This window comes from Festucalex cinctus, chromosome 1 (genome assembly GCF_051991245.1).
Source record: "Festucalex cinctus isolate MCC-2025b chromosome 1, RoL_Fcin_1.0, whole genome shotgun sequence".
NCBI lineage: Eukaryota > Metazoa > Chordata > Actinopteri > Syngnathiformes > Syngnathidae > Festucalex > Festucalex cinctus.
This window is the reverse complement of record NC_135411.1, coordinates 51,043,734-51,071,099: the sequence shown is the minus strand read 5'-3', so window position 1 is coordinate 51,071,099 and position 27,366 is coordinate 51,043,734. Positions and strand designations below refer to the sequence as shown.

The 27,366-nt window shown below is 38.9% G+C and overlaps 1 protein-coding gene across 2 annotated transcripts; it reads right to left on the bottom strand.

Annotated features, from left to right (window-relative positions):
- Positions 1-803: 803 nt before the first annotated feature.
- On the bottom strand, positions 804-26,876 carry smurf1 (SMAD specific E3 ubiquitin protein ligase 1). 2 transcript variants are annotated; one of them, XM_077540227.1, is made up of 18 exons: positions 26,578-26,876; positions 17,362-17,400; positions 15,621-15,729; positions 15,218-15,351; positions 15,030-15,095; positions 14,825-14,900; positions 10,957-11,168; positions 10,802-10,886; positions 10,579-10,725; positions 8,916-9,135; positions 7,823-7,926; positions 7,402-7,516; positions 7,151-7,329; positions 6,657-6,794; positions 6,443-6,563; positions 6,119-6,320; positions 2,121-2,205; positions 804-2,039 (listed from the first exon to the last, which is right to left on the bottom strand). In XM_077540227.1, the coding sequence occupies exons 1-18, from the start codon at positions 26,630-26,632 to the stop codon at positions 1,940-1,942; spliced, it is 2,187 nt and encodes a 728-aa protein (XP_077396353.1). In that variant the 5' UTR covers positions 26,633-26,876; the 3' UTR covers positions 804-1,939. The 2 variants fall into 2 exon arrangements, with proteins under 2 accessions (XP_077396353.1, XP_077396361.1); XM_077540235.1 differs by having other exon boundaries at positions 2,121-2,196.
- Between the last annotated feature and the right edge of the window lie 490 nt (positions 26,877-27,366).

The window sequence follows — 27,366 nt, the reverse complement described above, 5'->3', positions numbered from 1 at the left end:
CAGGATTTTATCAGTGTGTTAGACCTGCTGTCGCTGCCTCTGCCAAAAAGCACTACAGATGAAAATCAGCTTAACTATTTCTGGTTTGTGCAACACATTTCTTGTGCAATGTTCTGTTAAAACTCATTCACTGCCAGCCATTTTAGAAAATTTTAAAATTTTCAATACCAACGCGATATTACGTTCAATAATTATATAAACCGAACCTACCAAATGGCAGTATAGTCCCTTTTTGCCTCGTCACATTATTTTATAATTGACAGTAGAAAGACGTAGGTAACACAAAACACAGCCATTACTCCAATTCACTCTGAAACTGTGTTTATTTCATAGAAAATGGGGCAATGATGTCATACCGGTGTTTGAGCATCGGTAAAGTTGTTTCCAAGCGCCACATTTACAGTGGAGCATAATCAGATTTCCCCCCCATCTTTCCCCGCGCTAATATATATATATATATATATATATATATATATATATATATATATATATTCATATTCTTAATTCTTAATATGTCACTGTTCTTTATTAAAAAATAAAAAAAATAAAAAATTAAAATAAAAAATTAACCTGACAAATCATCTAATTAAAAATCAACAACACAAGTACATTTTCAATTTATTTTAATATAATCTTATTTACATTTTTCATAAATGTTTTAGTACATAAGTTTTAATACACTTGCATCCATTACACAGTGAACTCAGAACCTAAAAAAATGCAGATTGAAACTATTCTGCTTAACAGTCTTCAATCTACAGTTAAAGCCCAATATTTTCCACATTTCTCATTTAAGAGTTAGCTTTTTTTTTTCTTTTTTTTTTTATTCATTCACATCTGTAGAGGACTGGTAACTTACGAGTGCTTGTTCATTCACGGCTGCCTTGAGTTTAATGAGTTCTCGACAAAGGGCTGGAGGAAAAATAGATGGAGCAGGAAACATCAGGGCCGCCAAAGGGGAACAATTGTGACATTGATATTAAAACATGAGTGAAAGGCTTGAGCTTTTATGAGGTCACATAAAACTTTCCTGAAGCCGACTCCTTATTTGGATTTAAAAATGAATCACGTTGCACCCCCCTGACCTCTCAGTCAAGTGAAATTTTAAAATCTGGGCTTGGAAGGTTAATCCCTTTCACCTTAATAAACATACCAATGCATTCATAGTTTACATACACTCACAATAATATTTGCATCATTATGCATGTTTAAAAGTAAAGAAAGTAATCAAAAACCACTTGGTGGATTACATGAAACGGAAGTGAATTGACCCATTAACTCATTGGGAGGGGATGAAAGGATTAGTGTGAGCTCTCTGCAGAGCATATAGCAGCTTGGTCAGTAATCACTTAGTAATAAATAATAAAACAGAGTGGATTAGAGTGGTCGCAGGTACGAACAAACGGAACAAACAGACAACAAAGCAACCAAACAGAGGAGCAGGCTCATTTGATCGTTTTGCAACGTAGCCAGGTGCCATGCCACACCCACCCACGCCGTCTCACATGCACACATTCGGATAACGCCACAGTGGTCAAAAAGTCAATGCATGAAAACAAGTCAGTCGATCAGGATGCCACGCATACGTCACAGTCAGCCTCAGCTTTGTTCTCCATCCAGACATCATGGCAGCGTGTCTGATGACGGTCTCATGACTGGTGACAATTCGCTGTGGCCGTAGACATTCCAAGGAGTTGACATCATAGCTCGTTAACACCAAAAAAGATAAAAATGCTTCTTCAAAATATTTGAAAAGATTTTAAAATACACCCCCCTTCCTTGATGTGCTTCCGCCTTTAACTGTCAACGGTTCGGGCGGCGTCGGGCCAGGTCCGTTCTCGCCGTACTCTGTGCATGTGTACGTTGAAAAATAAAAGTCAGAGTTGAACGCAAGTGCAAGCACAAGTGTGACTGTGTGTTGGTTTGGTGGAAGGGCCTTTCACTCCACAGCGAAGCCGCAGGTCTCCTCCACAGCAGTCAGCAGTTTCTCATAAAGTTTCTCATAAGACTCGTAGGGGGGGATGTCGATCCTGTTAAAACTAGACACAGAAACGGACGATTAACAAAACCAAGCGGGGACACTTTTGTAAATAAAGTGGGTCCATTTGTTGTGTCTTTACCACGTGTGCGCCTTGGGCAGGTTGTCAGTGTTGGCGTCTATCAAATGGATAGTAAAGAGTCTTGGTCCTGCAGAACCTGTAGAGCCTTACACACATACATTCTAGTTATCACTGCTCTATTCTCCTACACAGTCCAATAGTCTAATTACTTAAATCATCAGGTGTGTTGTACTAAGTTTCGAATGTATTTATGACAAATTGTGCAAGTGACATGACAGACAGAACAATTAAAGGCACATCCACTAGATGGCAGAAAGCACATTTATTCTGCATAGTTCTCATTCATCTGTTGCTATTGATAATAGAGAATAATAGCTTTGTGTTGAGCTAAACAGGCCCACATTTCACACTGAGTAACTTGAGATGGGATCATTATTTCATGATACTTTTTGTGAAATTTTGTTTGGTGGTATGCAGTGGTATTTTTGTAATGTAAAATTAAAGGTGTATTCAAGGATCTTTTGTCTCTCCGTCTTCGGGGAGGATCATCTTAACAATTGGTTCTCAATCCCGTCAATCAATCTGCCTAACGACCTCGTGCGTGCTCGTTCTTAGCTGAGCATGCGTACCCGCCCCTGGCCCCACCCCCGCGGACGAGCAGGAGAGCTGATAGGATGTCTGCCATGCGCATTTTTTAAAAAGTGACAAACGGACGTTTGGCTTCTACTTTTTGAGAAGATCCTTGAATACACCTTTAAGTACTTCTGATTAATAAAAGGTTGACAAAAACATTTATCAGGAAATAAGTGTGCACCAGTGCCTTGTATATTCTTGTATAAAGTGCAAACCTGAATAAAATGTGTGGAAAGCACGACAGATTGTCTTTGAACCCATTAAGGCCTAAAGCGCCTGACAAAACATGTTTCTAAAACCGATGGGTGACGTTGGAGTCACCCCCGAAATCCTGTTGTTTTCCTGGAAATTCAACAATATTAAAAATAATTGATAGCTCCCCTGAAGCAGATAGAAACATCATTCCAAAAACATTTCAGAGCTTACTGTGGTTGTCAGTTGTCACACAAGTTTATTATTATAAACCTTCAATACGTATATATTTTTAAGATCAACAAAAAAATGTAGCATCTGTGGGTATATAACGACCTTCAACATTGGACCATAGATGTAATAACCTCGGGGGATTGAGTAGTAATTATTCGTCATCTATTCCGTACGTTACAAAGCAGTCAAAAATTTCAACATCTTCGTTGTCTACAAACATATTTCTTAATAATATGCCACCCCCCACCCTACCCATATTCTGAACCGCTTACTCACAAGGGTCGCGGGGGGTGATGGAGCCTATCCCAGCTGGCTATGGGCAGTAGGCAGGGTACACCCTGGACTGGTCGCCAGTCAATCGCACGGCACACAGAGACAAACAACCATCCACTCTCACACGCACACCTAGGGACAATTCGGAGCGTCCAATTAACCTGCCAAGCATGTCTTTGGAATGTGGGAAGAGACCCGAGTACCAGTAGAACAGGCACAGGGAGAACATGCAAACTCCACCCAGGAAGGCCGGAGCCTGGACTCGAACCAGAGTCCTAATAAAATGCCACTGTCAATTAAATATTTTTCTTCATAATATGCCACTGTCGACTGGATTCACTGATTCAAAGTCCTCACGCGCCGTCGTCAATCGCGTCATTTATTTAATAACTCCCGCGAATCTGCGTCAACCATAAATACTCGAATAAAATTCTAGGACATGCTCTGAGGCCCACGTCACCCTCTCGTGCATATTCTGATGCATTTAATCAGTTAAGAGACCGCAAATTGGTTAAAACAAAACAAAATGACATATCCGCTCTCCCGGCTTTAAGGGGAGAAGATGGGGTCACGCGCTACCGGCCTGAATGGGTTAAGTAGGGATGGGTGATTACTGATATGGATACAAGGCATTAAATTTGCAGCCAATTTACGACCAGGAACTAGAAATTACAAATCAGAGGAATACCATCCATCCATCCATCCATCCATCTTCTTCCACTTATCCGAGGTCGGGTCGCGGGGGCAGCAGCTTTAGGAGGGAAATCCACACCTCACTCTCCCCAGCCACTTCAACCAGCTCCTCCGACGGGATCCCAAGGCGTTCCCAGGCCAGCTGAGAGACATAGTCTCTCCAGCGTCCCCGGGGCCTCCCGCCGGTGGGACATGCCCGGAACACCTCTCCAGGGAGGCGTCCAGGAGGCATCCGAACCAGATGCCCGAGCCACCTCAGCTGGCTCCTCACAATGCAGAGGAGCAGCGGCTCTACTCTGAGTCCCTCCCGGATGACCGAGCTTCTCACCCTATCTCTAAGGGAGAGCTCGGACACCCTGCGGAGGAAACTCATTTCGGCCGCTTGTATCCGGGATATTGTTCTTTCAGTCACGACCCACAGCTTGTGACCATAGGTGAGGGTCGGAACGTAGATCGAGCGGTAAATCGAGAGCTTTGCCCTTTGGCTCAGCTCTTTCTTCACCACAACGGACCGATACAGAGTCCGCATCACTGCAGACGCTGCACCAATCTGCTTGACGATCTCCCGCTCCATCCTACCCTCACTCGTGAACAAGACCCCAAGATACTTAAACTCCTCCACTTGAGAGGAAGACAGAGACAGTCAGACAGTCAGAGACAAACAACCATCTACACTCACAAGCACACCTAGGGACAATTCGGAGCACCCAATTATCCTGCCATGCATGTCTTTGGGAAGTGGAAGGAGATTGGAGTACCCGGAAAAGACCCACATGGGCACGGGGAGAACATGCAAACTCCACCCAGGAAGGCCGGAGCCTGGACTCGAACCCGAGTCCTCAGAACTGGGATGCGGACGTGCTAACCACCCTCCACCGTGCCGCAGTAAATTGCTCAACATAAATTGACACATTTTTCAGGGAAGAGTTGAAATTAACCATTTCACAGAATAGCTGGTTAGTTTTTCATACGTAGGTCTTGTGTTCCTTTAAGGTACACAATGCGCATATGACGTCACATCCGCAGACAGAGGGCAGGAAATTCAAACAAAACAAATTTAGTTTGAAAACTATTGGCCAGAGGCTTGCAGGAGTACCCACTCTGAACAGCTAAGGTATTAATCTAATAATTATAATTAAAATATGTTCCCTTCATAAATGGACCATGGTCATGTAAAAAGGCTATTGTAAAAATATTTTTGGGCAAATTGTTCCAGAGAGCAGAAGGCAATTAACTTCAGGAGGCCGCTCCTTTACATAATTCCGCAAGAAGAGCTCCTACTTTCAATTAATACTTTAAATTCCTAATGAAAGATGTACATCAATATATGAGAGCAAAAATATGAAAAGGATGTGTGCTAGGGATGTCCCGATCTGATTGTGCAATCTAGCTTGGTGTCAGGATAAGGTAAGAGTAAATACATTTTACTTGCTTGCCCTTCAAATGCAGCCTCTTGTTTGTTGTCAGACCTGCATTTTTTCTGCTGGGCATTTTTTTCTTTTGCTGATTATTACTCTCTTTCTTCTTCTCTTACTCTCACTTAAGAACACCATGGATTTTTTTGGGGAGGGTTATCTTGTTATAGTGGATGCCAGACCAATTAAATTACGATTGTGATTGTTTAGTAAGTTCCAATCATGAACCAGAAGCGTTGACATCATCCAAATTATGTTGAACATTTCATGTCTACTGCAGCCATCTATGGGTGTGAAGGGGTTAAAACAGTTACAGTAGGTTGTCAAAAATAAAGCTTTTGTGAAAAATGAATATACTAGTTAATAATAGCCCTTTGAGTAACGAATAGATGTGCCAAAAAATGGGGGGGGGTTTAAATGCTCCATTGCTCCACTCACCATATAAAAGGTGTTGTGGTAGTTTTGTTAAAAAACAAAAAATTCTAAATAAAATGCTGAGGTATTGGATCGGGACTCAGAATCGTCCGATCTTAAAATGAGGTGACTCGGACTCGGGTCCAAAAACATCTGATCCCTAATGTGTGCATATGTGGCCTAGTGAACCAGTGCATGACCCACCCTGCAGTGCTTTGAACCCCTGTAACGGGACTCGGGTGGAGCCTGTGACGAACTGCAGCAAGCGACCTCTCCTCTCCTCACTGAAGGCCTCCACCGCCTGCCAGAACCACCGCACCACATTGCTCTCACTTGTACAGTGCTTCAAGCGCGTGTTCGTCTTCCAGTCAGCCATGTCGATTTTCCCCAATCCGCCGATGATCAGCTGAATTACGAGCAGCAGAGGAGGGAAGGGGCATCATAAACATAACAAATTAAGAGAGGCAGCCAGTTAGTTAGTTAGGAGTAAAAAAAAAAAAAAAAAAAGAAAAAAAAAAAAGAACGCACCTCAAGTTCTTTATGGTCAAAAGTTTTTAGGAGATGTTGGGGGATAAGCTCGCTAAATCCCTTCTGGAGAGCCAGAAACTGGGCTTCAATTCCTCGCATAAACCTCCAGTTCACATAAAGCCTAGGGAGAACAATAACCATATATGTTTAATACACACGCCTGGGACAGCAGGCAGTCCAGCATGTGTCAAGTCATGTTTCCCAGTGTCACTACCTCACATATTCCTTCTTGTTCTCCTCAGTGACCGGGATGTTACGGCCGTTAGGCTTGAGTTCATGTTGTAGGAACTTGCCAAAGGCGTTATGCTCCACACAGAAGGTGTGGTCCAGGACTGAAGTGATATCGTTCTCTCTGCAAACACAAGATAATAACGACAATGAGTGTCATTGGAGTAGTAATGTACTAGCATTTACTTTTCCTTCCCTTTTACTACATCCATTATTAATGATTTTGTTGCTGCAGTGGTTTGTTGTTGCAGATCCAGATCTTTAATTATACATTGGCGGCTAAGGGCCATGGCTAGTTTATGGATTGCATTAAAAAAACAAAAAACAAAAAACAAAAAAAAAAAGGCATGTTAATGTTGTCAGGTCATTCTGCGACTTTGGGTTGTTATTTTGTCCTGCAGAAAACGGCACGTCTGTGGCAAATGTGGAAAAATGAAGCCCAGAATAAAAAGCTATCGACTTGCGTGCAGGTGCACTAACAATATCCAGACGAGACTCTTGTGCAACTCTGGGTCGGTGGTCTCCAGGTCATTGAGCTGAATGGGTTTGCCCAACAGCTGTTTGTAGAAGGGCAACGTGAAGCTCCCGTTGATGTAGTGACCATGAAAAACTGCCAGCCCCATTACACGGCCCACAAAGTGGAAATATGATAGATGATCCTGAAATATGGGCAAACACACATATATAAATTTTAAGGTCAATTGCGGAGTGTTGTGTCTCTGAGCACCCACTGGGTTAATGGCGGAGTCAGGGTTGATCTGTAATGTGTAGATATTGTCTGTGGAGTACTGGAAGAGCCCGTAATAGGGATTCAACATTTCATGGCACAGCAGGTACAGCCACTCCCTACAGAGGACAACCACAATGTTAGAGGTCAAACTCGTTCATACAACAATTAACAGAAAACACTAAAACATTCAGATTCAGGCACAATTATATTATTAATAATAATATTATTATTAAATAATATATAAAATAAGTATTAATAATATTAACTAATGAATATTAATATTAGTTAATAATAAAATTACAAAAAAAAAAAATTCTGATGTGTAATTTTTTTTACTGCGTATGCTTCTGTCAACAATAACTGAGCATGTAACTGTAACCTCAAGTACCTCACTTCCAAAACTGGTATAAATCGAGAATCACCTGGCAACACCACCATAGTCCAATCCCTCCTCTCCTCTGAATTTAACCATGAGACGCTTTTTCAGGTCTTTGGGTCTCATCTTCATTATCTGACGATATGACTCCTAAAACGTGCACAAACTTAATTATTAACTTCTTCACATCACTATTATATAGGTTTTTCAGAAAGAAAAAAAATAGTGACAACTTAAATTTAAGTATGCAACTGCTGTTTATGTTAGAAAGGATTTAGTGGAGGAAAAAAGCTTCTAAAATCTAAAAAAATAAATAAATAAATGAATAAATAATAAATTAAAAAAAGAAAAAGAAAAATCACATTTTTGATCCTGCCAATATGAAAAGAAGAAATCCATTTAAGTAAAAAACATAAGAAGACACACTGTGTAATTTAGCTTTCGTAGGCTACAAAAAAAAGTCAGTACATATCTCTTACCTATCTGCATTCACAATATTGAATGCCACTCATGTGTTGCGACAATAGTTGGGTTTCCATCCACCTATTTTTATTGGAATTTTCAAGAACTGTGAAAAAGAAACTGAATGGAAACGGCAGAAATTTCAAAACAAACAAAAAAAAAGGCACGAAATTACAAAAAAAGTTTTTACGTTTGGAGGGGGTGGATTTTGACGCATATCAAAAAAAGGAAAATGTGCATTTTGGCTGTGGAAACTGCGAATAAGTGACTACAAGACCGTCACGTACGTTTGTAGTCACAAAAAATGGCGGTTGATAAAGTAAGATATGTTTGGGGAGACGAAGAAACATGCTTCTTTTTATAATTAAAGAAAAATTTTAGTTTGTTTTGTTGACACTAGCTCTCATTGTAACGACACACTTCACTTACAAGACAAACTACTTCTGTTCAGTCCGCCAAAACCAACACTCCCACCAGGAACTCCCCATCGTCCCAACGTTCCATGGGTGAATTATGCACCCGCACTACAGTGTCAACTCGCGGCGCATATTTGCGAAAGAAGGACAGATGGAAACGGCCATAAGTCGCTTCTTCTTTTTGCGCATTTTCACAAATTCTTTTAACAATTTCAAACCATTTGGATGGAAAGCTGACACATGAAGTACAGTTGTGCCCACCTCAAATATCTCTTCACGAGACACCTCAATGCGACAGTGTCCTGCTTGTGGCTGCTGCAGGGAGAGCTCGTGGCGCAGCAGCTTCAGTTTGTGGACCAGATCTCGCTCATAGCGGGCCGCCACGTCCCCGTCGCCTCCACCCATTCCCCCAACTCCGCCCTCGTCAACCCCCACGTCCATTTGAGGGGCTTGTGAGGATTCCTTCACTTGGGATTGCTGGCTGAAGGTGGGAAGACACGTTTCGAGGTAAAAATTCAAATTTACAAAAAAATAATAATGATATAGGGCAGTGGTTCTCAAATGGGGGTACGAGTACCCCTGGGGATATGAGAAGGCACTCCAGGGGGTACATGAGATTTTAAAATATATTTAAAAAGCATATGTAAATATTTCTTTAAAAAAGCACACGTTCATAAAATGAATTTTATATTTAGTAGGCTATTGAATTTCAGGCTCCTAAAAACAGAATTTTCCCCCATACGAGAATGGTTTGACCCAACTAGTCACATGCGACCTGTCAACCACTTGAAAACTTTATTTAAATTCAGTTCATTGTTTCTTTTTGAGAACAGAGCTTTACTATGATCCCAAAAGGTGACACTTTATGTTGATAATAAACTGTATGTGCGCAAATCTTTATTTATAATTAAATTATTTATTTATTCTATCTTTTTATTTCCAAATAGTTCAAGAGACCACATAAATAAGTGAGAAAGGATTTAGTGGAGAAAAAAAAAAAGCTTGTAAAGTCTGGGAAAAAAAAGGGGAAAAAAACAACACAATTTTGATCCAATATGAACAGAAGAAATCAATTTACGTAAGTTTGAAAAATAAAATAAAAAAATTAAAAAAAGCAAAGTTCATTATTTATAACAGACATGACCTAGTAAAATTTCAGTACATTTTTTTTCAGTGTACCATTATGAGTGTTATCAAAATTGTATATGTGAGTATGAAGATGTATTATTATTGTGTAGTATGCCTATGAATTTCATATACATATGCAACTGACAAATGTACATGTGTGTTAAAGTGCAATTGTTTATACAAGTAGGTTTGCACATTTTCTTTTATTGAAATGTATTAATTTACTGTATTAATAATGAAATAAGTCAAAAGATACAAAGAATAAGGGGTAGGATTAAATAAGTTTTTAACTTCTTCCTACACCCTTCGAACATGTAAACCATCACGAATGATTGCTATAAGTTTCTTCTTTCTTTTAAATATTTATCTGCTACTTGTTTATATGTTCATTAAACAAACAAAAACAAAAACAAACAAACAAATACAAATAGATTTCCAAAGTTTAACAATAAATCAGACAATGATGGCACAGGATTCTGTTGTATATATTTTTTCCCAATCATAAATGCTTTGCGCTGGTTTCGGGGTACTTGGCTGAAAAAAATATTTCACGGGTTGAAAACCACCGATCGAGGGTATACAGTATGTAGTGGATTACACGTCCACACATAAACTACTTTAAGCCACATTTCCATAAAATCACACATTTAGTAGGTCATGTTCAGATCCAGTGTGAGTTCCGCATTGCAGCAGTGAGATTAGCACCAGATTAGTGTTGAAACTACTTATTTTTCCCCATGTGTTGGGGGCATTTCAATGAGGCGGATTTATCGACGGATTTTACGCCTGCTGGTACCTGATGATGGTGTGCAGACGTGGGTCTGTGAACTGCGTGGTTCTGTTGTTGTGGTCCACGAAGTAAATGCGCCCCGACACTGTGCTTCGGACCTCCCAGCCCACTGGCAACGGACCAAGCTCCTCACAGCTTACACTGGCCAGGTCCCTGCACCAGTGACATGCAAGCACACATAAGTCCAGATAGTAGAAACCAAAAACATTTCAAATCTTCAAACGAATACCTCGGTATCCGAGGGTCATGCCAGGTGCTGACACCCGTCTGTGTGTGAAGGAAGTACACCTGGCCCTGCACTGTTGTTCGCTGCTCTGTAGGAAAAGAAAGAAACGTGAGAGGACTATAATTTGGCTGTAGCGTGATCCAGCATGTCGGACTGACCATATCCTTCGGGCAGGTCAGGCGGCTGGTGCCCGTGAGGTCTGTTCTGAGGTGTGTGGCCATGGCCTCGGGAATCCTGCCCTCGGATTCGCTGGGACTGAAGACGGTTTTCTTGACTCGGCGAGTCCAGACGGCAGTTCCCACCACCAGCAGCACCAGTGGGGTCGGAATAAGGCAGCGGTTCTTCACTGAAACATCCCTCTAATACAGGCCTACAAAGTGTCACAAACATAAAACACACTTGTGACTCGCCATTGCAAAATGAGTCGGAACACAAACAGGAAAACTGAGATACAGCGATTGATTGAGGCCCTGTTCACACGGAAGCAGACAGAACCATTTCAAGACATGCGCACGTCCAAAAGAAGACACCTCGGACGGTTAACGGCTGTAATAAAAGCCAAGCCTGGAGTGGCGCTGTAACAGGGAGTTACCGGAAAGCGTAGAAGAAGAATCAGCGAAGGAGACGAACCAATGATCTTAATAACCGATAGGCCAAGACTTTTGAAGGCGCAAGGCCGCCATATTATTCCTCCCAAGAAAGGTTTCTCAGCATACGATACTATACATTATCAGTGTCGAAATTAGAGAACATTTGAGCCTCATTTATGATGTTTTAAAATTTGTTAAACATAAACAAGAAGACTTCAGACATTTTATAACTTGCCTTAAACACACTTATGAATTTATATGCTTAATGATGAATTTAAACAGTAATCTGCTCGCGAGATGGGAGGAGTAAGATGGCTGCCCTGTCACTTCAACGGCTTGCACGTGCGTGTATGGTCTACCAGCTATCCAGTAATATATACAGATCAGTGAGACGAACTCAGGAGAAGTGACAATGTCAGGTGACTCAAGTACAACAAGATCACGCAAAACATTTTGCTGTAAAAGCATAAACAAGCTAAGGAGGTTGCGCAAAACGATGAAGACACGGCTATCCGACTTTGTTGTTGACAGACTGCAGTCACGAGAGAATTACGTCATCACCGGAGGAGTGGCTTTCCTGCTATGGTGTCCACACTGGAACATACGGGGCATGTTTTGAAATCTTTCCACTCTGGGGCCCGGTTACAAAAGTGATCGGTTTCAAGCTCCGAAACCGAGCCGCCGTGTGGACGAACTGCCCAAACGGTAAGAAACTTGTGCAGATACGTTGAAATGGGCTTTCGTGTAAATGGGGCCTGAAAGTTTCATTTTCAAGAAATAAACACTGTGAAGTGTTTTTTGTTTTTTTAAACATGTTGCAAAAAGGTCTATACCAATGACTTCAGCAACTACAAAAACGAAGACATCACTAAACACACAAGCTACTTCATGTCTGGACAATCGTTTATGCTGTGACACATTCAAGTTCATGCATCGGTCAGTTTAACGGCAGTATTTTGTTTTAAAATGAAATGCACGACAATGCTTGGAATTAACATTACACCAGTGACTACAAAATCATTAACATTTTCAGTTGTCAGTCCAGATTTTACCTGGTTTCATGAAAATAATCCCAAATTTATTGTGAGTAATCTAAGGAATACAAAACAGCAGAGACAGTGATATAAAATGATGAAGTGATGATATTTAAAATAAATGAATGAATAAATATATTTTTTAGTGTTTAACACTTTTCATCATTATTGGCAATAGGTCTACAGTAATAGTTCTTGATCTTTCAGAACTAGCATCTCTGTTGTCTGTGGTCTGAATCTTTACATCTTTAGTTCAGTATTAAACTCAAGCAGTACAAACAAAATGGAGAAACTTAAATTCCTTGAAAATAAATTGTTCTGTTAAAACTCACTCCGGAAAGAATTTGTCTTTCTAGGTTTGATTCTGAGCGTAAAGGCTGTTTTCTTCAAGGAATTTTCCGACTGAGCAGATCGTTTGTCTCTTGAAGAACCTGACTGACAGTCCTCTTACTGAGCGAGCGAATGAACTGCTGCTGCTTCCTGGTCTCCACAACAAGAGTACTTGTTCAAGAACATCTGAGAGTTCGGCACCCCTGCTGCAATGGACATAACGAGTCCCATACTAGCAAACCATTGTAGCTGCTGTAACTCAAAAGCGTGGTGGAGTCCAGGAGAGGTAGACAATGTGCAGAAATTCTTCGAGAACAGGACATAGTTCGCTGCCTCATGCTTGTGTGTAACTGAAAGTACTCAAACAGTCTGCTGTCCATTTAGGGCAGTGTTTCCCAACACTGGTCCTCGGGGTCCACTATCCAGCCTGTTTTCCATGTCTCCCGATTCCAAGGCAGGTGAGGATCGTTAGCAGGCTTCTCCAGAGCTTGCTGATTAGCTGTCATGAGAATCAGCTGTATTGGGAATAGGGAGACATGGAAAACAGGCTGGATAGTGGGCCCCGAGGACCAGGGTTGAGAAACACTGATTTAGGGGAAATGTCTAATTTCAAAGTGAAAAAAAATAAATTATGTATTTTTATTTATTATTTTTTTAAATTCACTGCCTTTGACAAGTATACTTGTCAATTGTATTTTTTAGAGCGGTGCTAAATGGGGGCGAATCTGAGCATGCTCCACTGTAAATATCAAACTTGGAAACAACTTTACTGATGCCCAACCACCGGTAGATGACATCATTGCCCCATTTTATAGGAAATAAACACAGTTTCAGAGTCCATGGGAGAAATGGCTGTATTTTGGCAAACCTACATTTTTCTGCTGTCAATTATAAAAGAACGGGACGGGACAAAAAGTAGGGAGTCTATTCTGTTATTTGGTCGATTCGGTTTATATATAATTATTGAATGTAATATCACGTGAGTATTGGAAATGTAAACATTTTCTATAATGACTGGCAGTGAATGAGTTAATTTCAAAAACTCAAAGTCATTTTCATTTTCCCAATTGTTTGTTGGTAAAAATTGAGACATTTCAATTGACATTTTCAAAAATATATTACAGTGTTCCCTCGTTTTGCCGCTGGGGTTAGGTTCCAAAAAATACCCGCAATAAATGAAATCCGCGAAGTAGTTAGCTTTATGTTTTACAATTCTTATAAATGTTTTAAGGCTCTAAAATCCCCGACCGCACAATTTATACACTTTTCTCATTGAGGCATTTACATGTTCTCACATTTCTCTCTTGTTCAAACATTGATAATGTTCAAAACGTCATAAATTTTATAAAATGGGTATATTACTGCAAAAAAATATGCAAAATTGCACTTAAAAAAAATCCGCGATACAGCGAGCCCGCGAAAAGTGAACCGCGTTATAGCGAGGGAAGACTGTATTTATTTATTTATGTTTTAATAAAACCTGGATTAAATTGCTCCTCAGTATGTTTTGAGTTTCTGAGTCAAATTTAGTCATTGTCTGGCTACTCAAACATACTGGCTGTTCAGAACAAGTGAAAGGCTGTGATAAAAAATACAAAAAAATAAAAAAATAAAAAAAAAATAAAAAATGTTAGTGTCATTTTCCAAGTCCATTTTCTCTTCATTCTGAAAATCGGAGATGCCCAGAACACCTAACTTCAAATTGCAATATCTCAGAGGTTGCCGAGTTCATGTTGTAGCGCAATGAGGGCTCATTGGAAAGTTGAGACCATAAAAATATGGTCATAAAAATGAAATAACATCCCAAAAGAGAATGTGCTATGTCCATACAGTAGGTCAGATAATTAAAAAAAAAAAAAAGTCAACATGTAATGACAAAATGTATCTTGAGTCATGCATTCCAATACAACATTGACAAAAGTGGAGTTCAGTGTATTTGAGGACCATGTGGAGAACTTGGAAAATGACATATCATTATCAAGCTCCAGCCAGTGTATCCTGGTAGAATATATTTTCATCCTTGAGTATCACTATTTGATGCTGGGAACATCAACATTTGGTGGCACACTCACCCATCATTTTCCAATAGGCCTCGACAGTCCACCACAGGGCCTCCACTACCTATGCGGTCTCGTGTCTGCAGGCTCACTGAAAAAAAAAAAAAAAAAGAGAAAAGAATCCTAACGTAAATGTCAGACTATGAATATTTTGGGCCGACTGTGCACACAGAGACACCAAGAGAGAATCAGCATGTTTGTGTGCACTGTGCAGCCTCACCTACAATCTGTCCCCGCACTGCGTCACTGTCAGACGGGTTCAGTTTACAAAGATCTAGCCGCTGGTCTGCAGGGAGACATAAAAAGACAAATTGCTTTTTTCTTTTTTTTCTTTTAAAACCCCTTTTCAACATGCCACATTCTGCAGGTTTGTGTCCAAGCAGCATCATGAAAAAGACGAGATCTTACATCCTGTGTCTTTTAGTCTGCTGATGGCATTTGAAAGAAGTCTAATGCACCCCAAGAAGCCTGCCCCTTGCCGTTTATGGATCTTCTTGTGGTTCCATATACTGATGGTGATCGAGTCTGCCTTTCCAATGTAGCTAGGGGGAAAGAAAAAATGCAATTGTTTTGACATTCATACACTAAAAAAACCCCAAACAATATGAGCTATTATTAACAACCTAACGTCAGCATAGCGTGCACTGTTGAAGGAAGTTTGAAGTGTGACACATTTGAAAACTGCAGAACCAACAGCCACGGATAACTAGTGATAGAGGATCATGTGGTTTCCAAAGCAGAACTAGCAGGACATAGTAAGCAAAGACCAGCTCCTCCAAAGAGTTTCTGTGAGTGGGCGAAGGACACTTACAGGTCATAGTGCTGATTCCATTTGGGGTCCAGTGTGCTCTTAACTGTGTCGGTCGAGTGGCATTGACCTGATCCGTCCACCACGACCTTGGCAAAAGGATCGGGTAGACCTATGGGCACACCGTTCACAAGTGTTAGCATCGAGTTCAGTGGTTAGCAATTGTTTTATACCTCAAACATACGTTGCTCACCACATACCATCATTATGACCAACATTAATCTTCATCAAGAACAAGGCAGACTGAGGTTTATATTATAAATCACTTTAAAAAATCGTTACAATAATATGTTCTATACAGCCCTGTCGGTCTAAACACAGCATGCTGATCAATTGTTGTATTTGTAGAATAAGAATTAAACAGCACAATTCTTATCCATCTCAGGGAGCGGTCATTCTGCAACTTGCTGTCGGCTGAAAATGACATCACAGTAGCTCAGTGTTCAGGTAATGAACAATCATGGCTCACCTGTTTTCTGAGTTTGGTTGTATGACACTCACAAGCTAAACTCCAAAATAAATGCTAGAAAACAACCACTTTTAAAAGATTTAATGCAAGTGTATTATTATACACAAAATTTAAAGACACAGTGTGTAGAGTTTAATGCCATCTAGTGGTGAACTTTTGGAATTCAACGACTCTGCATTTTGAAGCACATGCACAACCGTGCCTCAGAGAGACCACCACTTCGCAAGCCTAATACCAATTACTACATTCGCCAAGTTTGTCTCCTTCGGGTATCTGTAGCAGAAAGATGGCGGAGAAACATGTCAGCCTCCTGTCAGGCATGGCGCGACCTATGTAATATGATTAGCATAAGACTGAGGGGAGAAAAAAATCCACAGTCAGCTAAGTCGACTTTAAAAATAAGTTGTCTGAAAATGTCTGCCTTGTATCGCCGCCAGAACTCTGTGTGCGCTGCCGTCCATGTTTCTGCATGGACCTTTTTTGAAGGCGCACGTAGTAGACAGGAAGTTACTGAGCTCATTGTTAAGAGGCAGCATGGCTCCACTTGTACTCATGGACTATTGTCGAAACATGATCATCTGTAAGTGATTTTTTAAGACACTATTACATGTGCAATGTAGATATAATGATATATGTGTGAACTAAATTGTAGTTAGTGTTTATTTTTACCTTGAATAATAATTGCTAGTGTGTTAATGCTAATCGCGATTGCTAACCATTTAGCACAGGCTAATTTTGTTGGTGTTCTAAATAATGCATATGTACAGAAGATAATGAGTAATTATATCCATTCAATTCAACTCCTGTTCAACGTTAGTGGATTAACAACAAAAAAATAATAAAATTTAAAAAAAAGCAAAATACAAATGTATGGGGACGAGATGGAATAATCAGTAGGATAGTCAATTTTAAAAAGATTCAATAGCGACAGCTTTAGATTAGTGAATAGTAGGCCTACGATTATATAAAGGAAATATACATTGATATGATTCGAACATCTTTTTTGCATATTATTGAAATTGATAGTGTTTCTATACACTATCTTTTAATTACAACTGAACTGTAACTAATAAATGTTCTAAGTCAAAGTGGATTTTAAAAAAAAATCAAACCCACTGTAATATTATGTAATATGTACAGTTTGAACATTTCATTTGGTGATTCTTTATGTAATAGAAGCAATAGAGGCAGTGCATAAACAATCTCATTCGATCAATCCCTGGTCTGCAGACGTCAGCATGGAACAATGCAAAACAAAACAAAAGAGCAACTTACGAAAGAAGTCTTTCTTTGCGAGGTTCTTGGCGCATAATACTGTCAGAGAGGAGAGAACATAATGAATATGGAACATGCACACAAACACAAGCGATTTCAAATTGTGTAGGTTGCCACAATACATGCTTCTATTCAGAAAAAACTGTCTGCATTAAAAGGACCTGTGTGAAAACATGAATAAATAAATAATGCAGACGATACACATGCGGAGGCCACCCACAGCGAGCATGGGATAAATTATTTATTTCATTTAAATTGTATACAGTATGTAATGATATTTTAGTTGCGGGTTAGCTGCTGTCCAGCCCAATAGTGGACTCACTGTGTCATGGGGAAGAAAAAATTGCTGATGATAGCACGGCAATCTCATCACCTATTGATTGACAGGCTGCTAGTAATTGATTTGTTCCACCACCCACAATGTTATCCTGGTTCCAATTAAAAACGTCCTGTCGACTGGTTTAGTTTGGCCCATATGGCCGTGAAGGAAGTGAGTCCGCCGCAGGTTTAGGATGTGGTGACTGTGGTGGCGGAGATATGTCGGCTGTGTCCTCGTCTACTTCCTGTGAATAACTTGCGGGGAATGGCTACAAGATATCCTTCCCTTTTTCCTTGACTCACACATTCCACAGTGAGCCATCAGCACCAGACAAGCACGACCGTGAGACAAAAAAGAATCACATTCCTTTATCTATCCTGAATCCACTTACATACTTTCTGTCACTGCTAAACTACCCCCCACCCCGCCCATTTTACTCTTCCGTCCGCCTCTTGCCAGGAAAACGAGAATGACAAAGATTTTTCAGCCTCTCTCTTTACAGACTTTTGTCCACCTTCGGTGTGGCAGTAAGTGTGTGACGGAACCTTTCTCAGCATTTCAGGAAATTCCTTTTTCTGCCAAGGTCATGCCTGGCAAAGACACACACATACAGGCACACATACATCCACTCAGCTGGTTCTCCACTTCCCCACTGGTGCTTTTCCTTTTTGGCATTCAGGCCTGATCTTTTTTAGAGAACCCGAGAACCGGTGGGAGCCAGCAGGGGAAGAATCCTTTTCATCCGGTCTTAGGGAAACCAGAAACAGAAACATCACAAGGGTGATACTGACAAAAGTGAGCGACTGCTGTCTCGAGGAATTTAAGAGCCACAATATGCTTTTTCAGCACCCGATATGCAAGAGTTTTTACAGTTGAAATCACTTATATGAAAATATACAGGTACATTTTTTAAGATACAAAGGCTTGTGCAGTTTCCTGAGTACACAATAGGGAAGTTGCCGAACACAATCTGTGTGTTCGTGCGTGCGCGCGTGTGTGCAGTTAGACTGTAAATGGAAGACTATTATTGTACAGGAAATTAGGGCTGCACGATATTGGAAAAACATGCGATATACTTGCTGAACATAGCGATATCTATATTATTGCGATATTTAACATGTACCTAAAGAAATTACATTTTTATTACCTAACGAAAGAAAAACATTTTTCATGGGGCAAAATAAGCAACCTTCATGTAATCTTAGTTAATTAATTGTAATTATGTCTTGATAATTTTCAACTATTGAATGGCGATGCACATTTTAGTTAGCATCTGACTGGTCAAATTCATATAAAAAGCATAAAATTCCATATAAAACTTATTGCGTGCCTTTGCGATATGCATATTGCAAGGGCCAATATCGCGATATCGATATTTTTTCGATATATTGTGCAGCCCTACAGGAAATATAAGCAACAATGGGTATTTATATCCAGATTAGCAACTCAATTCAACACAAGTTGAACATTTGCAGCCTCAAAACTAAAAAAGAAAAATAATACAAAATGTAATAATAATAATAATAATAATAAGTCGATTAGTCATTAAAAATATGAGAAGGAAAGTCGATTTAAAAAAAAAAAGTCGTTAGTGCCAGCCCTAGCTCTCGATAATGATTATTTCACGATATGATGATACCGCGATTATCGATATATTGGTCAGGTAATAAATCCACGATAATCTACCATGAAATTACTCAAAAATTACGCAAAACTGATGTTTTTTTTTCAATGAGAAAATAGTTTCTTTTTGTACCATCACTGAAACACAATATTAAAACTGGTGTCTTCTTCACAGTGAGTACTTTTTTGTATTTTTTTTTTTTAAACAAATACAATTGTCTTCTTAACAGAGACAAATTCCTGTGAACAAATTGGTGTCTTTCTTAAACACTATTACACTAAAAAAAATAACAATTTTTTTGTCCAACATTGCAAAAGTAAATAAATTACTTCAATATTAAATCCAATTAAATCAACATTAATAGTCCTCAGAAATTGTGTGCTTCAAAAAGTTGAAACATAAACTATGTTTTAAAATAGATATGATACACATTTTCCATAGAAACTAATGCAAAACTGAGTCAGTTGCTGGACAGATAAATACACACTTACACAAGTCAAAGTAAGCTCATGAGTCTTCTTCGCCTGAAGACTTCTGTACATTTCCCCGCCACTCTTATGAGGAGCTCCCCCTAGCGGCCCACCAAGTAATTGCTTAATAAGTACTGAACAATGGAGCGGTTATAGTGGCTGTATATTTACTACAAATATCGCGATACTTGCGTAGGCGTATCGATAATCTATCGTGAGACAAATTATCACAATATCGAAATACAGTATATAATCACACTCCTACCACAGACTGAGCCATAAATGAGACAATATTGCTGAACTTTTCTTTTCTCCTATTTTAGGGAGCCTTGTGTGAGATATTGTCATCACTTCCTGTAAGACCAGAGGAAAAAAAAAAAAAAAAGTCAAGCAACTCCAGTATTTGAAAGCGCTTACATCCGAATACATCAATGAGATTTTCATGCACGCATGCAGCAACCTAAACACAAATAAGTATTGCATTGTCTATTTTTCCTTTTACAGCTGAACGAAATAACTGATTGAAACGAAATGAAGTAGCGTCATTTATGTGCTTGTCCTCTTTTGAAACTAGGATACATGTGTATGTTGGTTCACATGCTGTCGGCTCAGGCATGGCCGTGAGAGGATTAGAGGTGCTTAGGTTACCTACCAAACGTCGTCTCCCCTTTCCTTACTCGCAATGTGATTTGGATTCCCTCACCCTTGATTATGTATACCAATATTTGTTTCTTATCTTGTGTGTCGCGTGCCAAGTGAGCCAATTGGTGCACAATCCAAATACTTGGCAACAAAACCCAAGCAGCACGTGTTGCCGGAGCAAGCAAACATCCATCAGACAATGTTTTGCGCAGTAAGCCCATGAACCTCCTTCTTCGCGAGACAAAACAACACTTTGTACAACCTTTGACCAAACTAAAATTGAGTTGTTTTTTTTTGCCTAAATATTACAGTATTGGCAAAACACTACATACAGTAGGTGGCACTGAACAGCCAAGCATATCCATTGCTGTTCGGTCACATTCGGTTTTCTTTAAAGAGTATACCATAAAAACTCCTTCACGTCTGTTATTATTTGATTCAGCTTCAGATTATTTGATTTGATTTCATGTGCAGACTGGCTAACGTATTGCCAGTAACCTGAACTTCTCAACAGTCAACTCTACACTCTCATTCACCGACTCCCATATCACTCACCAGGACAGGGCTGTGCAATGAACAGAAATTCAATTACCATTTCAATTATTACACTTCACAATTACAAAAATCAGCATAATCGTAAAAAAAATAAATAAAATGTACAATTTTTTTATTTTTTTTAAATGTATACATTTGCACCTTCCTTTAAAATTTAAAATAAAGAATGTAATACATTTTGTTTAATCCAAAAGGAACTTGCATAATAGTATTTCAAGGATTTTATTTATCTTAATATTTTTTTTTACGTTAAAACATTTTCTTGTTTTGTACCACAAAAATAAATTGCGATTTCAACTATTTCCAAAATAATCATGATTATTTTTTAGGGATGCACGATATCGGTGGCTGATAATTATCGGCAATTATCGACCAATTTCAAGTCAGATAAAACAGATAATAAATACATCTGCCGATAATTATCGGCAATTATAGACCAATTTGATACCATACAGCAGGGATGTCAAACATAAGGCCCGCGGGCCGGATCAGGCCCGCAAAGGGGTTTAATCCGGCCCGCGAGATGATTTTGTAAAGCTTGAAAAAAAAAAAAAATAGTAATGTTGGATTAATTAATCAGCCGGCCACAATCAAAATATATAAAATTTGTAATTTCACAAGCAGTCCTCAGATGAGCAATGCAACTTGTACAGGGGAATCGTCCAGGATGTCATTATTTTACACACAACTTAAAGTTACAGTTTGTTTAATTACTATTATTATTATTATTATTATTATTATTATTATTTTTAATTATAGACCAACAAACGTGTTAAATACGACACAAATTCAATTACTCGTAACACAAATAGATATGACAAGGATTAGCATCTTTATAATGTAATATAATAATAATATAATAATAATATAATAGAATGTAATATAATGTTATAATAAAACAACTGCGCCACACAATGCATTCTGGGAACAATATATATGCAACGCATGTGATTTAACACGTCCAGAACTCAGCGTTGCCGCGTTCCATTTGCATTTATATATATATATATATATATATATATATATATATATATATATATATATTATTTTATTTTTTATTTTTTGAACAATATCATGACAGTTGAGCTCCGTAATTTAGGGCTGGCCCACAAATAGCAAAAATCTGCGTATAATTTACGGCACCCGTTTTTAAGTTATATACCGTTATTTGACCGATGCGGCCCACTTGGTAATATATTTTCCTCCATGCGGCCCCTGAGCTAACATGAGTTTGACACCCCTGCCATACAGTAAACCAGATAATAAAGATATCCACCGGTAATAATAGACACGCCACGTTGGTCCATCCGTTGTATTTGTGGCTCAAGTTGTGCCCAAATCTTCAACCACTCCCCTCTCCTACGGTAGCATTGCATATTTGTGATGTTATGATGCGCGTGACCTCATATTGACATCATGGCGACATGGCAGTCACCAGTGTGGCCTTTCTTTACTGTGTCTCCACAAAATGTTACTTTCGCAGTTTTTTGTTGCATTTTTAAAACATGGCCGTTTTGTTTTGGCAAAATCAAAACGAGTTGTCTTTGAAGCAGAGCTGTCAATAAAATCCTCTCCTCTCTTTTTATTTGGTTTTCATACCCCTAGTTCCATAGGTGTTCCAACCCTAAAAATGCAAATGCAAAACATAGTTGGAACACAGTGTTGAGTGGAAGATTGCTGAGTAGATGTGTGGTGAAGTTTGCAATCATTTGACTCAGAGGAGGACTCGAAAGTACATTTGTATTGAAGTTAATTTGCCAAACAATTATAGGGCTTACTTAATGGTTATCGACATCGGCACTTTCTAAATCATTCGTTTATCGGTATCGGTTGAAAATAGTATTACGTGCATCCCTATTATTTTTTCCATAATGGAGTTTCTCAGTATCACATTTACTCATCTGACAAAATATGTCTTAATAAGGCTGTGTTTACACTAGGAAGGTTTGCCTTTATTGAAACCAACTCTGGTGCAATGGCTCTGATACAGTAATGTGGGTAGCCCGTAGTAGGGTCGAGCACACTCTTGACTCCAATAAGCACAATCACTACAGAAAAATGGATGGATCATCAACACATGCATCGTAATAACAAAAACTGGGCCTCCTTTGCATGTTTACTCAGAGTGACTGATGCTTTGAAGATGCAGACCAGCCAGCGGAGGTCACTCCTCTTATCACCACTGATTTGACATTCTTAAACACACTTACTGTAAACTCTTAAAAAAAAACACACATACACACATGCAAAAATGAGGGCCAAAATGAGAGCAGCACAAGGACCACATACAATCATTGACCATCAATCCCATGTGACAGAAGCTATGAGGAGGAATATTTTACGAGTCGATAATTGTTAACATTGGAATACTGCATTTGACATATATGAATATGTAGCGTTGCTGTTTTTCTCAGCGCAATGAATCCACAAGAGACTAATGTGTTAACAAAGTGAGAGGGGGAAGACCTTTGTGTGTGTGTCCGTGCCACAGGCGCACAAGCCTTGTGCTAATGTAGGCCAAACATCCCCTCTGCCTGACAGACTCAACAAAAACACATTGGCCAGCCCACGAGCATTACGCAGCCATTGGTTCCGTGCACATTCCTCAGCCAATTAGAATTCCCCTCATACCTGTAGGGGTGGGGCAAAGTCATGGGCAATAACCTTTGTTTGCATTCAAGCACAACTAATGAGCATCTGGGTCACACACAGGCACACACACCGAACGAACACACTTTCTCTGCTTCCAATCATTGGGCCTCATCTGGCTGATAATACAAAACAACAAAAGAGATTGTCAATCTCATTCAACCAAATAGATTTGAATTGTTTTCCTGTTCTAGCTCTTGTATTGGATACAGTGGTGATTGATCAGGGCCAGCAAAGCCTTGATGGCCTAAAAACGATCATTAAGCAATTCCCTAAATTTACAACCTAAATACCAATCTTTTGTTCCATGAAATTCTATTAATTTATTCTCAACAGTCTCTTCCTTTTGTGGCATCTCTTGGCTTTTACAGCTTATATTTATATATTTATATATATATATATATATATATATATATATATATATATATATATATATATATATATATATATATATATATATATATATATATATATATATATATATATATACCCCCCCACACACACACACACATATATATATATACACATACATTTTTTTTTTCTCCCAATCAGAATTTAGCCTTTATGTACTTTCATAATAATCAAATATATCCGGGGCCATCAATCGAGTATACAGTATGCGCAACCAACTCCCACAGAATGACGTAGTGCTGTCGCTACCGAATATTTTAGAATTGCTTAATATCGATTTTTCAATCTGTTAATCGACTAATCAGATTAATTTTTATTTTGCATTAAAATGTATAAAAATGTGCATTTTTTCCCCCCGTTTACTGCTTATTATTATTATTATTATTACTATTAATAATAATAATAATAATAATAATAATAATAATAATAATAATAATAATAATAGCACATTATATTTAGAGATGCCTTTCTTGGCACTCAAGGACACCGTACAGTATGTTAAAAGAGGACTTAAAAAAATAAAATAAAAAATAAAAAAAATAAAAAATAAAAATAAACCATTAACCGGTGATTACTGCTTAGTTCGTATTTTGTATTCGTATAGTGAAAAAAAAAAGTGGAATTACTATGTTACCGGTTTGGTCATTTTTACAAAGTAAAAACAGATGTTTGCAAATCTTTTATTTGATTAAACACAGAAGAAATCAGGCTTTTTCTCATTTAGGACTTCAGAAATCAATGAACAATTACTGTTGATATGCTGAAGTCAGAGAATTTCGACAATTTCAAATTAAGAAATGGCTCCGACCGGTTACGCGATTATTAAAATAGTGGTCAATTAATTTAATAATTGATTCCTTGTAGATTAATGTTGACAGCCCTAGAATGACGCACTTCCTTGCAGCTCAGATAAATGGTGAAGTTCTATAAATAGCAAGGGACCGGAACAAAACACCTGTAGGAACTTTAAATGTCTACAATGTCATTTGTTTGAAGCAAGATGTCAACAAAAAAAAACAAAGATGACTAAATCCCATATTTAGGCTTTGTACGCATTCAACGATATCATCACAATACTGAAAGTTTAACTTTTGTGCAAAGATGTGAGCCATAAAAAAACAAAATCTGCAGTTCAGATTCAAAGCATCGTGGTATCCATTGTTATGCTAATTAACAGCTAGCTGCATAAACAAAAAGTCTGATAATGCTTTCCAAGTTTGCTCAAGTGACAATGTGCATATAGCTGCTTAATAGAGATTGCCAATGTACTTAGTATTAACTATAGCAGTAATGAGACTGCATCTTTAATTTCACATTCCATCTTGGTTGATCAGAGCAAAACCTGTAGCAATCTGCACACATTTTATTATCAACATCTATGGTGAGTATGATGTATATTATTGAAAAGGTTTGTGCTGTCTAGATCTTGAGTAGATCTTATATGCACCGACAAAGATGATGTACATGCCGGTACAGTAATTGCCTCAATTTTTATTTATTTTATTTTTTTAACTACAAAAAAACGTATCTTTATTTATCAATCTATGTCAGAAACGTCCAGTGACAGGCAGAACATGATTTTTTTTTTTCCCTTTCTTCTACTATATTGATTTGTTACATCGTTGTCTGTTGCCTTGGTGGTATACCGTGAGATTGTTTCTAATGAAACATATGTGCATTAATCCTTCAATTAAGCCAATTCTTCTTCGCTCAGTTTAGCATCAGGTGACCAAAAAGTCTGGCCCTGGGCACAGCGAGACATTTCCATTTGAATAGAGGCCCCTTGGGAGCACTGTGGGGTCACACCAGCTACAGTGAGAAGCCATTGTTCCAGCTGTGTCCCTGGATCAGAAAGACTCCTTTATGTCCTACACGGGAGTGCTTGGACGCCAAAAAGCAACCTTAAAGGTTTGAATTGTGCAGCCAAAAGACAGAAAAGGGACACAACGGATAAGTCTAGCTTACGGTAGGATGTCAATCAGTTAAGATGATTAAAATAGCTGTCAGATGCTATCGGCTGGTAAAGTCAACACACTCGACCACTCTAGAAATAAGTGTTCAACGTTGGCATTCAAAATTGGGTTAAGTATAAATGTTATCTATAGGGGTGGTGGTGGTTTAGCCCCCCGATGGGCGTAGCTAGCGAGCATTAGCGGTCAACGTTAACTACAGTGTTAGAGCGAGCTAACGCCAACTGGCTTGTGTTAATAATTCATCACGTATTAATGGTTTTGAAGCGGCTGTGTTTCCAATGACCCCAGCGGCTAAGAATAGGCAATCGGCTCGGGTGCAAGTTCCACGGGACAGTGAATTATTTCTACATAGTGGACTGCTTTCTTGCATTGCGGCTAACAAGCTAGCACTTGTGTCTTGTCTACCGCACCAAAACCGGATGTTTAGGCAAATAGCAGACCTTCAATGCTACTTCGCGCTGTCATATTCGGCTTCCCGGACATAAAACCACAAACCGCAGTGCACCGATTAAACATATTTAAACATGCAGCATGTGGTGTCTTACAGTCGCGATTCTTTCTTTTTTCTTTTACCTGTCAGTCGGATTTTGATGCTGGACCCGTTCCTCCGAGTCCCAGGATTCGACATCACTCCGTGAAAAACGATCCCACTAACTTCCCCTTCGGTTCTCCTAAAAGAGACCGTTTCACGACTCGGTCGAGTGGTGAATGTCTTCAGATTACAAACACCAGGTTTTTTCGGTTCTTCATGGATGCGGATGTATTATTTCATGGCAAAGTCTTGCGTTTCTTCGAGATCCGACAACACGGGAGAACATTTTCGGGCAGGCTCAAGCACGTCATGACGTCACGGTCTTAACTGTACAGCCGTACGTGCTCGCGTCCGGTGGGCGTACCCGTGGAAGTCCCTCCACAAAAATGATTATTTATTAGTTTTTTTTGTTTGTTTGTTTGTTTTGTTTTGTTAATTATTATAAAAATAACTATTATATTAATTCATTATCCACTATAAATTATGAAAATGAACATGTATTATAACATACATGTTCATTTTCATACAATAAACATACAATAAAACTAGAATGGATTTTGGATTCTGATATCCTCTGTCCACATACATTACTAAAAAAAATAAAAAAATAAAAAAATAAAAATAAAAAAAAACACTAAATCTAATTAAATTTCAACAGTTTGACTCGTTTTGACAGTTTTACGTTGTGTGCCTGCAAGGCTGGACTGGCCATCTGGCATACAGGGCAGATGCCCGGTGGGCCGGTCTCTTTTGGGCCGATGCAGTGCTTTTTAATTGTTATTTACCTAAATTTTACCCCAAGAGACTGTCCCACAATTTAGAGGGACGAG